Genomic DNA, 11,892 nt, shown 5'->3' with positions numbered 1-11,892 from the left:
CGGTAATCCACTGGTGTTTATCCTTCATAACCTCTGTATCGTCTACCATGCCTGGAAATCCATGATTAACAATCCCTTTACATTCCTCATATTCAATATTCAACTCTGTTGTGAATCCTTGATAAGTGCCAATAAGTTTTTTGACCTTATTGATCCTTTTGTCACTCAGTGTTTGATCCTGCAATAGCATGTTTAACCTATCAAGTATCCTCTGGTGCAACACTATGTTATCCATGTTTTTCTGGTAAACAGTCCAGAATTCCTCCAATATCTTCTATAGATCTTCAAATCATTTCAACAATAAGATGTGTTGTCTCTGTCCTTATGCTCTGCATTCTTTCCTTCAATTTTTTGTTTTTCTTGTACAAATCTTCACACTTCTTTTACAGTTTGGATTCATCTGCTATTTGGGGTACAGGTTGGCCCCTACTTCTCAAAATTTATTCATACAATGCTTTATACTTTCCTACTTCTTTCATCAACATCTTCATTTGTTCTTTGTTCTGTTTTTAAATAACAACTCCCATATCTGTCGTGACCATGAGATAAACTTCTCCAACCTTCAACTTCATCATGTGTCCAAAAGCCTTGTCCACATCTATGATCTTCAGCCTCTTATTTAGGGAATAAAGGGCCCACAAATGCATAGCCTCATCATCTAGATCATATCTTGATCCAATGAAGATGTCATTCATACCCTGAATGTCCAACTTGAAGTCCTTCTTCTCTGAATGCAATAGGCTATCAGAAATAAAGGATGCACTAAGATCCCAACCTAGAAAAAGGATAATTCCCGCCTCTACTAGAAGTTGCCTTCCCCTTTGAGGGGTCATGCCTTCTACTTCTGCATCGATATCAGACTTCAGTTTCCTAAGCATCTCTACCTCAATTTCTGGTGTTATATTAGGCATTTCTTCTCTTACCCTTTTTCCTTTGAAGTGATATGGGAAGGACCTAAATTCCGTTGATTTTATGAACTCGTGATCAGACAAAAAAGTGTTATGCTCATCTAGCCTAACATCTATTCCTGCATTCATCCTCACAATAGTTATGTCCTATGCTTCAGGCTCCTCCTCCCTTTCAAGCCTCCTGAATCTTGAAACAGCCTCATTCTCATTTGACTCACTCTTAGCTCTTCTTCTTCTCCCATCTCTTGCAGTCTTTGTCTTTTTTCTTCCAGTTTCTGGTTTAGATCTTGAATGATCTGCATAGCCTCCTCGAATTCCATGTTCCTGAAGATATCCCAGGCTTCAATGTGTTCATGAAAATAATCACCTAGATTCTGCCCTTTTATGCTCTGGTGGATATAACCCTCCGGTTCATTATTATTTCAACCTGTGTGCTCATAGAGGATATAATCTTCTATTAACCTCTTATCAATTATTTCATATGCCTTTGTAGATACAATACTAAAATCACCAAAATGTAAAGTTCTAAGCAAGAAAACCTATTTGTGGGCACCCCCAAAATGCATTGCATTTGAGACACTCATTTGCCTTACAATCTCTAGGTAGGCAAATCTATCAGGTGCAAGCTTCGGTAGCACAAAAGGAGCTCCTTTGAATCCAAAAACCCTAACATATGTAAAGTCCTGGAATACATACCAGTCACCCGAATTGTGATTCACCCTGGTATCCCCATGTTCATGGGGTCTAAGAAATCTTTTGATTTCTTCTAAAAATGACCCATCAAAAGAAACTAGAAAAGCTCTATATAATGGTTGCACAAATAATTCTTTAAATTTGATATAGTGAGACCTCATGAACTGAGAATCCCATAGTGATACCCATAGTTGTACTGGCTGCTCCTATTCATCCTTAACATGGATGTTTAATTTCAAATCCTCAGGCCACAACCCCTTGAGTCATCCATAAAACAAGACAATATGCATCAATAATGAATAAAACCTAAAATATTTGTCGGGGTTATTCTAAAGGCTTAAGAAACCCTCATGCATCTTCTCAACAATATAAGTAGCATAGTCGAATTGTGCTCATGCATCTATGTGTCAGCGGCAAGTACCAAAGGTCCTACCTGAGCTACATCTGAAACTTCCACTCCTCCCACTTGTCTGCATGCCATATATGTATACTGTAAATATTGCCTGAAAATATTGATGTCAAATGGGGACCCATCTTCATCTGTCAACTTTCCTTTCTCAGCCTTATGTATGGCCAAATTCCACCCCTTGTACAAAGTGTCCATCTTTGTGTACTCTTCTTCTAGTTTTTTAAAAGATAGAGGCATGTTAGATTCAAGACTTAAACCAAAAACTCTTGAATGGTGGCCACTGAAAGGCGGATGAATGCTTCGCCATTCGGCAATTGAATACATCTTTTTGTGGCATTGTAAGTCCTAGCCAATGGTTTCATCAACTAGACATTCACAAAGACGTTAGGAACCACAAGCTTACCCAATCCAGTTAGCCATGGGTTTGAGATTATGGTCGGCTTACTCCTCCTTGAATAATGATACAAGAACAACTCGTGACCTCTAATCCTGGTCCAGACATCACCAACTTATTTGAAATCATCTTATAACTGGTCATGGATGAGCAAGTTAGCCTTAGATCTTCGGGATTTGGCTCCTGGTGAGCCCATTTGATCAATCATGTCTTTATTTAATTTTTGCCTCTGTGCATGCTCTCCACCTTTATTTTTCTTCGAGGCACTCTCAGAAACCTCGGTGACCTTTCTTTTGCCTTTTGAACTAGAGCCCTCCATATTTGAATACCTCAAGCTTAACTGAAATTCAAAATTTTGTATCTTAATTTCGCTCCAATCTCTCTGGGTGCTTCAGTTTTCTATGCCAATTCCTTACACTAGCTTCTATATATAGATTTAATGCTTCAGGGGCATTTACTCAATTGAAATGATGTTGTAATTCACCTCGTGTAAGCATAGACCTATCTGTTGTCTGTATTTAATAATGTTGGGTGGATTCATTAAGATCATATTTTGAAACGGCTAGTCGTCATAACTCTCCTGATAATTCAATCACTTGGCGCCACCTGTCCTTTTCATTGGCATAGGTCTTACCGATCACTCCATCGAGTATCAGCATAGCTCATTTATTATAATTCTGATGGTTAAACTTTCCTGATGGCTCCGCCTTCTATCTAAGCTTTGTCTTTACCTTTATATCTCATCGACATAGGTCATCCCGATGTACCCTCCTATTCCTTTGTGGCATTCTTCCCATTGGGTATCAACATAACTTTAAATATACTACTCTGATGGTTTAAGATATCCCGATGAGTCCTCCTTCGAATGTAAATCTAGCTTGCTACATCGGGTCACCTTATCGGGCATTGGGACAACTTACTTTATGTTTTTCCAATGACCTGATCCATCGCCTTCGTACTTATATGTCATTTTATTCCTTCGGTCTATCAGCATATATTTCCCTGATGAGATCTCCTCATTCACACCTATCTTGGTTTTTTCATCGGGTATCGGCATAGCAAAAATTGTCCCCTTCCGATGAGGTGATGATATCTCGATGACTTGGTCTTCGATCGGTGTAACTCATCTTGATGAAGTCTCCTTCTTCATGCTCAGCTTGTCCTTCTCATTGGGTATTAGTGTAACCTAAAACACCTTTCACTGATGGTTTGAGTTATCTGGATGACTTAGTATTTTCTACCTTTTGGAATTGCCTCATTGGAGTAAGTCATGCCAATGACACCGCCTTTGCCATCTAACCCATCGGGTATCGGGGTAGCATGAAATGACATTTTCTAATCACCTGATGACACTGTCGACCTCTACTTCGCATTTTCCTTCATCGGTGTAAGTTATACTGATAACCTCATTGGCTATCGGCACAACATTTTTCTCATACCCCCGATAGTGAATGTTACATCAATTATAACCTCCTTCTGAACTTTTTTTTTTTGCCTTCGGAATGGTCAGTCTAGGTCATGTCGATTATCTCTTTCATTGTTTTTGCTAGTCGGTCTTGTCGAGGTAACTTACACTGATAGCTCAAATTTGATAATTATGCTAATCAAGCTCCTCTTCATATATCATTTGCACTGCAACCTTTCATGGAAACTTCATATGTGCTATTAAATGACAAAGTCTATCACATAGGGCCAGAGAATTCCTTATAAGGATCCCACTACTGTCATGATGAAATTTCCTTATGTAGTCCCTATTCAGTGCCAACCCTTAGCATGTGGTACTTGTCCAATTCTGAAAAACAGGTCACAATAAGATTTTCCTGGTACTGCAGCATACCTCCTGCACATACAATCTAGCAATAAATGCTCTTGTGATGAAAATGTATATATAAAACATCAAAAAAATAGCACAAAATAATTTGCAAAAATATGTGCTAATAGTGGCTCTTTCTAAGGATGTATGTTCTTTTTAGGGACATAGCAAGATCTCAGCTATCTCTAGAAAGCAGACCAAACAATAAACAGAAATAAACAACAAAGGAAAACTACACTACTATAGTACAAGAAATACTCCCTACTCCTTAAGAGAAAAAATGCTTGAGATATTGAGCATATACTAGAAATTCTTGAATTTCACCCTCAGTGTTCTATAAGAAATATGAGTTTTCTCCTCTTTTATCCATGATGATGTATGGTCCTAGCCAAAGTGCTTCGAATTTTCCATGCTTGCCCCTATCCTGGTCTTTTGCATTCCATTTGAGCACCCACTCTCCTTCTTCAAAAGTTCTGTCGGAAGCCTTCCTGTCATGTAATGTTTTTACCATCTTCTTCTTCCGTATATTTTGCTCCTGAGCCTCTCTTCTGTACTCATCCAATTCAACCAACTATACCATCCTGTCTTCCATGAAATCAAAATCTTCTAAATACTCCTCTGAGAGAAATTTATACACCGAGAGCAAGTTGTTCAAGGGCAACCTGGCTTCTTTACCATAAACAAGCTGATAAGGAGCAAACCCTTTGGATTTCTTGATTGTTACTCTATCTGCCCATACTACCAAATTCAACTTTGAATCCCATGCCCTTTTATTGTCACCTAACATCCTTTTGATGATCTTTAATAAGTTTTTGTTACTAGATTTCTCTTGTCCATTCCCCTAGGGATGATAAGGTGATGAATATGACAAAGTGATTCCATAACTTTCACAAAAATCAGCAAATTTCTTGGATCTAAAAAAACTTTGTTAACACCTTACTTGTAGCCTGCCTTGTAGGAATTTCCTCTACCCACTTGGTAAAGTAATCAGTGGCTACCAAAATCTATTTGTGTCATCCACTAGATTTGTTTGCAGTTTCTCCTATGAAATCAACACCCCACATCTGAAAAGGTTCTTTAGTTTGCATGGGTCTAAGTGGAAGAGCTCCATCATATTTAAGCTTTCCTAAAAATTTCTAGCAAGCCTCACATTTTCTAATATAAGTATGACAGTCCTTAAAGATTTGTGGCCATTAGTAACCGGCATTGAGTATTTTATGGGCAGTAGTTTTTTTCTGAAAAATGCCCCCCACATACACCTTCATGTAATTCTTTTAAAATAGATTGAGCTTGATAAACATCCAAACAAAATAAGAGGATACCATCCTTGTTTTTCCAATATAAATCACCTTTAAGCAATACATACCTAGATGCCTGAAGCTTAAGTGTTCTTTTCTGACTGTCATTCAAATCCTCTGGACATTTCATGTGTTTTAAATAATAGGCAATATTCTTATACCAAGGACACATCTCAATTCTTATTTGAGCCTCCTCTAACTCTATCTGATTTATCTATGTTGCTTCCAAATTTGATTCTGTCATTAGTTTAGCCAATCCTTGACCTCTTACCAATTTAGTAATTTAGATATCAATGTTAAACTCATGAATTTGATTGATCCATCTGCATCTTCTCCCAGTAGTTTCAGTCTGTCTAAAAATATCTTTGACTACTTCATTAGGAACATATGCAATGACATTAGCTCCCACTAAATATGGTCTAAAAGATTTCATAGCTTTTACTAGGGCTTATGCTTGTTTCTCATTTATATCATATTTTAACTCAGAATCTTGTAGTGTCTTGCTAAAAAATGCCACTAGTTGTTCATGACCTTCATCATTCTTTTGTAACATAACTACAGCAATAGTATGAAATGAAGCAAAAGAAAATGAAAAGGTTTAGAGAAATTGGGAGACTTAAGTATAGGTGCTTCCTTGATGGCCCTTTTAATGTTTACAAAAGACTCAATTGCTTTATTAGTCCATTTTATCTCTGCACCCTTTTTTAACATCTTTTCAATAGGTTTGACAATTTTAGAAAAATGTGATACAAATCTCCTAACAAAATTAATTTGTCCAAAAAAAGATTGAATAGCTTTGACTGTTTTAGGGATCTGAATTTTGTCAATAGCTACAATTCTCTCAGGGTCAATCCTTACTCCGTCTTTAGATACAATATGACCTAGCAATTTACCTTCAGTGTCTCCAAACTGACACTTTTTTGGATTTAGAGAAATGTCATATTCTAGTGCTTTGATGAAAATTTTCTCTAGGTCATTACAATGGTTTTCTGCTTTCTTGGAGTATGCAGTCAAATCATCCTGGTATACAACCAAAATGTAATCAATGAGGCCTTCAAAAGCTACATCCATGGCCCTTTGAATAGTAGCTCCAGTATTGGTAAGTCCAAATAGCATCCTAGCGTACACATGTGCCCCATGGTGTACTGAAAGTTGTTTTGTATTTTTTTTATTCCTTAACCTTCACCTGGTTGTAACCATAGAACCCATCCATCATATAAAGTAATTCATTCCTTGTTACTTTCTACAACAAATCTTCCATATTTGGTAGGGCATAATTATCTTTCAAGGATGATATATTTAAATTTCTAAAATCCACACACAATCTGGTATCACCATTTTTCTTTCTAACAAGCACCAAGTTTGACACCCATCTGGAATGCTTTATAGGCTCTATAATCCCTGCATTCCTCATCTTCATCAATTCTTCCTTCATTTTGGGAGCCAATGTGGGATTTATAGGCCTTTTTTTTTGCCTAAATGGTTTTGCATCTGGTTTCAGTGGGATTTCATGCTGGAACAAATCCTCTTTGTATGCCTTGAGATCATCATATGACCAAGCAAAAACATGTTTGTATTTTCTTAACAAATTGACCAATGCAGTCCTAATTTTCGGTGTAAGCTTCTTCCCAATGTAAACCTCTCTAGGATTGTTTTCACTTCCCAAGTTTTTTTTTTCTACTTCTTCACAACTTCTAGTGTTGGGTTTGAAATTTGTCATATCCTTATTGTCAAACATTCTCTCTAGTTCCACCAACCCTTTGGGAATCTTGTTTGTTTTAAGTTGTAGAATATTTTTTCAAAATAGAGATTCCTTACCACTCTCCTCTTCCACATATGCATTCCAATCCATATGTTTGCCTTCATACTGATCTTCACAAAACAAAAACTTCAGAAGATCCCTATCATCATCAAATATCTGCCAATTTTTTACGTTATCTGGTACTGCAGGTCTAGTTTTTATTTCAACTTGGGTGATGTCATCAAAAGGAATATCATTATGTTTAATTGCTAAGTTAGCCATAAAATCAGCCAAAATATTGTTAGACCTTTCAATCCATGTTATAGAAAATGCATCAAAAAATTCAGTCGAATCCCACACCTCATTTCTGTAATTTTGAAACCTTACATTTTTAGTGGCAAATATTTCCCTCACTTGAGATATGACTAACTCTGAATCACCATAAATTGTTAGTAATTTAATGCCATATTTACTTTCCATTCTAAGACCTAACAAGAGTGCTTCATATTCAGCAACATTGTTTGTACATTCAAAGGCTAACAAGAAAGAATATTTGAATGATTTTCCATTAGGAGAAATAAAAACCACACCAACTCCATTTCCTTCCTTACTGCAAGCACCATCAAAGTACATTTTCCAAATCTTATCCTCATGTGATTCAATAATATTTTCAAACTTGTTAGTTTTGCATTGAATGGGTTTAGAAATACTTACCTGAAAGTTATCTATATCTATTTGGAGAAAACATGTTGTCTTGTTTGGATAAACTTCCTCTATCAGGTGGAATGATCTCGGCTCCCTATCGATCCTTACATTCACCCCTTTTACTAGGATGGTTGCATATGAAAGATCTAGCTAGACATGTCACTTCACCAGATTTGACCATTGCCTTGATAATAACATGCCATAATTTGGCGAAACTTGCACAATGGTGATGTATGTTTTATATGATGTATCAGGGCATGCTGGAAATCAAAACTCCACATCCTTCATAATTCCAACAACTGGGACTGATCGGTTATCCATAACATAGCATTTCCCATATGGAGTGTCCACATGCATCCCAAGTTCTTTCATGACATCTTATGGTGTTATGTTCACGGCTGCACCTGAATCTATCATACAATTATTAACCATTTTATTGTTAATCATCAAAGTTAGATAAAAAGGATCAACCTGGGTAAGATTCTTAGTGATAGAAGTTCCCAAATAGACAATAGGTGGATCTTCATCTTTTGGCTTATGATCCTCTATATTTACTTCACCAACGTTAGAAAAAATCTTAATTGTTTCATGTTTGTAATCAGGAAATTTCATTACTTCAAGAAAGGGCACAAATATTTTCACCTGTGATAAATCCTGAGACATAAATGATCCACAATTTGAGAGTGGCTTACTAATTTGTTTCTTTTAAATTGGCTTTGTTAATTTAAGAGGTTCTATTTGTTTGACCTTTTCTACTGCACCTTCCTTTTCCTTGTTAGTGATGGTGTCTTTGTTTCCAGTAGCTTTAGGAACCTTTGCAAATATCCTGGATGGCTTACCTTTCTCTGGGTTCACTATTTTGTTTCTTAACTGATAATTACTTTTCACCTGAGCTACTTTTGCCACAGTATAGGATTTAATTTTCTTCATTTGTTAAATTCCTCAAGGAATGCATTGCCTCTCCATTATGGAATAATCTCCTCAAGGATGGGATGTCTACCTCATCATCAGTAAAAACTTGTTGTACACTATGTTGTTGGTTCTCTCTTCTCCATTGTACATCTGATGATTGCTCATCCTCAAATGAATCCTCATCCCTACCCCAAAATGAATTTGATTGAAAGTACATTTATTGTGGGCTCATATTCATTCTCATGGTCCTTCTCTTCTGCAAAACCCTGAGCAATCATACATTATTCTGCAACATGGGGTAAATTGCAGACTTCACACCATGGATATTCTTCCACAAAATTATTTACCTTCTTCAATGGATCAGGAGTTTCTTTACTTAGATTTGCATTCACCGGTTTACCATCTTTCCAGATTATATTATATGGCATGTCATGCAATCTTGGTCTATTGTAACTTATAGGCTTGTTACTTCTATATGGGGGCAGCTTCTCATTGTGATTTTGTTTACCCTTCATGTCCTTTAGTAGGTCCATGATTTGGCCAAACTCATCCTTTTTTGTTTCTCTAGGATTATATAATTTTGGATCATCTCTCTTGCAAAGTCTCCCAGCAGCCTTTTTGTTATTTTTAATGGTAGTATTTGTTTTAAAAGCTTGTTGCAAGGTAGTAGGTTTATGAGATAAGATCTCATAATGAGTCTTGTTGTCAAAAGCACTTAAATAAAAATCAATCAAAAATAAATCAACAGGTCTAATATCTCTTAGTATCCTATTAAGTACTTTATTAAACCTCTTATTAAATTCATAGATTGATTCATTCTGATTCTTCTTTATGTTAGTCAATTCATGAGATGCAAATGAAGTATCATTATGTTCTCCAAATTCCTCCAAGAATATTGTCACAAATTCCTGCCAACTACCAATGCATCTATCAAGAAGATTCCTATACCATTCTCTTGCATCCTCTGTTAGAGATTGAACAAAAATAGTTTCATATAAAAACATCTTCATAAGGAATTCCAAATTCTTCAATGGTATTTTTTACATTTATTACACGTTGTTCTGTAGAATTTGTTCTATTTCCTGGGAATTTAGGAATAGCTGACCTTAAATCATTTGCAATCTGATTCGGATATCCAACTATCCCACTGAAATCCAACTGTTTATACCTTTCAATGGTCATAAGTGGTCTGTAACCATAGTTGTCAATCTAATAGTTTCCATTTCCTCCATTATTACCATTGTTTCCATTGTTACCTCCACTATTATTGTTATTTCCATTTCAGTTGTTCCCATTACCATTGTTGCCATAGTTTCCATTATTACCATGATTTCCTCCATTATTGCTTACGTTGTTGGTCTTATCTCTATTATTCCAGTTACCAGTAATTTCCCCATTGTTAGTTCTTCTTTCACCATTATGATTATTGCATTGTCTATAATTATACTGGTTTTTATTTTCATGGTAGGGTGTATTTTTCCATCTATCCCCTTTTTCATAATTATTATCCAAAACATCAGACAATGGATTATTATAGACCTTAAATGGTTCCAAGTTTCTCATGTGAGGGGGACTATACCTAGGGGTTGTTAGTCTACTTGCTTCACCTTTTCCCTTCTCTTCTTCAGCCCTGTTTGACTTAGGGATTTGAATGGCATCTCTTTCTAATCCGAGTTTTGGCAATACCCAATCTGGTTGTCTCTTAATAGCCTTTGCCATTTTAGATTTATCTCCATTCAAGTCAGCCATTCTAAGAGTAATTTCATCCAACTGCCTGTCCTCTTGTTCCTTAGCAGTCAGGGTTTCATCATGACCACCTTTATTATCTTTTGTATTTAAGTTATAAAAATGATTTTCCTTGAGATTTTCAAATTTACACCAAATGTTGAACCATCCTCTCTACGAGGAAACTTCTTATAACCCCAAATTCCATATTTGATATTGATTTCATTTCTTTGTTTCTTCTCTTTGGACTCAACTGAACAAGATTATCTTGTCCCTTGTGCAATGACCTTCTCCCCTGCATAAATCTTATTGACAAATTCCTAGGGGTTTCTCTTACTATAAAAATACCAATGATTAGTCATATGTTAAATGTAGAGTCACCACCTCCTAACAGGAATAATTCTTTTATTAATCTGCTAGGATCCTTCCTCCAGCAGAGTCTGAAACAAAACCACCAAAAATTTTGAATACTTCTTATTACAACTCCCCAGCAGAGTCGCCAATCTGTTGGTTCCCAAAACCACATATTGGAAATCCTAGAGCTTTGCCAAATCTCTTACTGATTTATTAATCAGCCTTGGCCACCAAAGAATGGTCGAATACCAAATTCCTCTTCACTTTAGGCTCCACTAGACCTAGGTGGGTATACCTTAATCTCCAAACCACAAAGAGACTTATTTATAGTGAATTTAAACTTGTCAAATTAGTTGTTTATAGGGATGGCAAGATGTTTCTTGCAACTATGCTTTATTATGTGCTTTTAACTTGCTTTAATCTGAAAACTTGAGTATAATTGATAATAAATAAAAGCTTATAAAAGAATGTTGTTGGAACCTTGAATGGTTATGAAAAAACAATGCTAGTAGAAACTAATAATATGTTTCTCTAGTGAGAACTTTCTACACACCAAATTTACTCACAGAAAACTAATAACAGACCAGTGTCTTATCTAACAATTTACATGTTACTTAATGGACAAATGTTTGTGATCCTTGGAGACAGTTTGAGAAAACTCACAAGTATGCAAGACTATCACTGCAATGACTTCAATGTATGTTATAAGAACAACAAAAACAATTATGTTGTCTATATAACAACAAATGATAAAACACTACAAAAAACCTTGTTCAGATTTATCCAAAGGATTTTAACTCATCAACATCACATAACATGAAATGATTTGAAGATAAAGATAGCAAATATTGTATATTAATTTTTGGAACAATGGGTATACAAAAATAGTAGACTCATAGATACTTTATGGTACACTTGCTTGCACAAAATGGATTTTCAT

At 35.9% G+C, this 11,892-nt stretch overlaps 1 protein-coding gene across 1 annotated transcript; it reads right to left on the bottom strand.

Annotated features, from left to right (window-relative positions):
- Positions 1–1,055: 1,055 nt before the first annotated feature.
- Positions 1,056–10,622, bottom strand: LOC131050793 (uncharacterized). Its single transcript, XM_059212970.1, has 3 exons — positions 10,172–10,622; positions 9,653–9,837; positions 1,056–1,232 (listed from the first exon to the last, which is right to left on the bottom strand). Exons 1-3 carry the CDS (start codon positions 10,620–10,622, stop codon positions 1,056–1,058), a joined length of 813 nt encoding a protein of 270 aa, XP_059068953.1.
- Positions 10,623–11,892: the final 1,270 nt, after the last annotated feature.

This window comes from Cryptomeria japonica, chromosome 2, assembly GCF_030272615.1.
Source record: "Cryptomeria japonica chromosome 2, Sugi_1.0, whole genome shotgun sequence".
NCBI classification, from domain to species: Eukaryota; Viridiplantae; Streptophyta; class Pinopsida; order Cupressales; family Cupressaceae; genus Cryptomeria; species Cryptomeria japonica.
Note: the sequence above shows the minus strand (reverse complement) of the source record. Positions and strands in the feature narration are given on the sequence as shown.

Excerpts from the sequence above, each read along its gene's own strand:
- LOC131050793 (XM_059212970.1), bottom strand. The coding sequence starts at position 10,622 with ATGGCTGACTTGAATGGAGATAAATCTAAAATGGCAAAGGCTATTAAG. Across the intron at positions 9,838-10,171 it reads TGGAAACTATGGCAACAATG|AGGATGCAAGAGAATGGTAT; the intron begins GTAATGGGAACA and ends AATCTCTAACAG. Across the intron at positions 1,233-9,652 it reads TTAATAAGAGGTTTAATAAA|GAACATGGAATTCGAGGAGG; the intron begins GTACTTAATAGG and ends GGATATCTTCAG.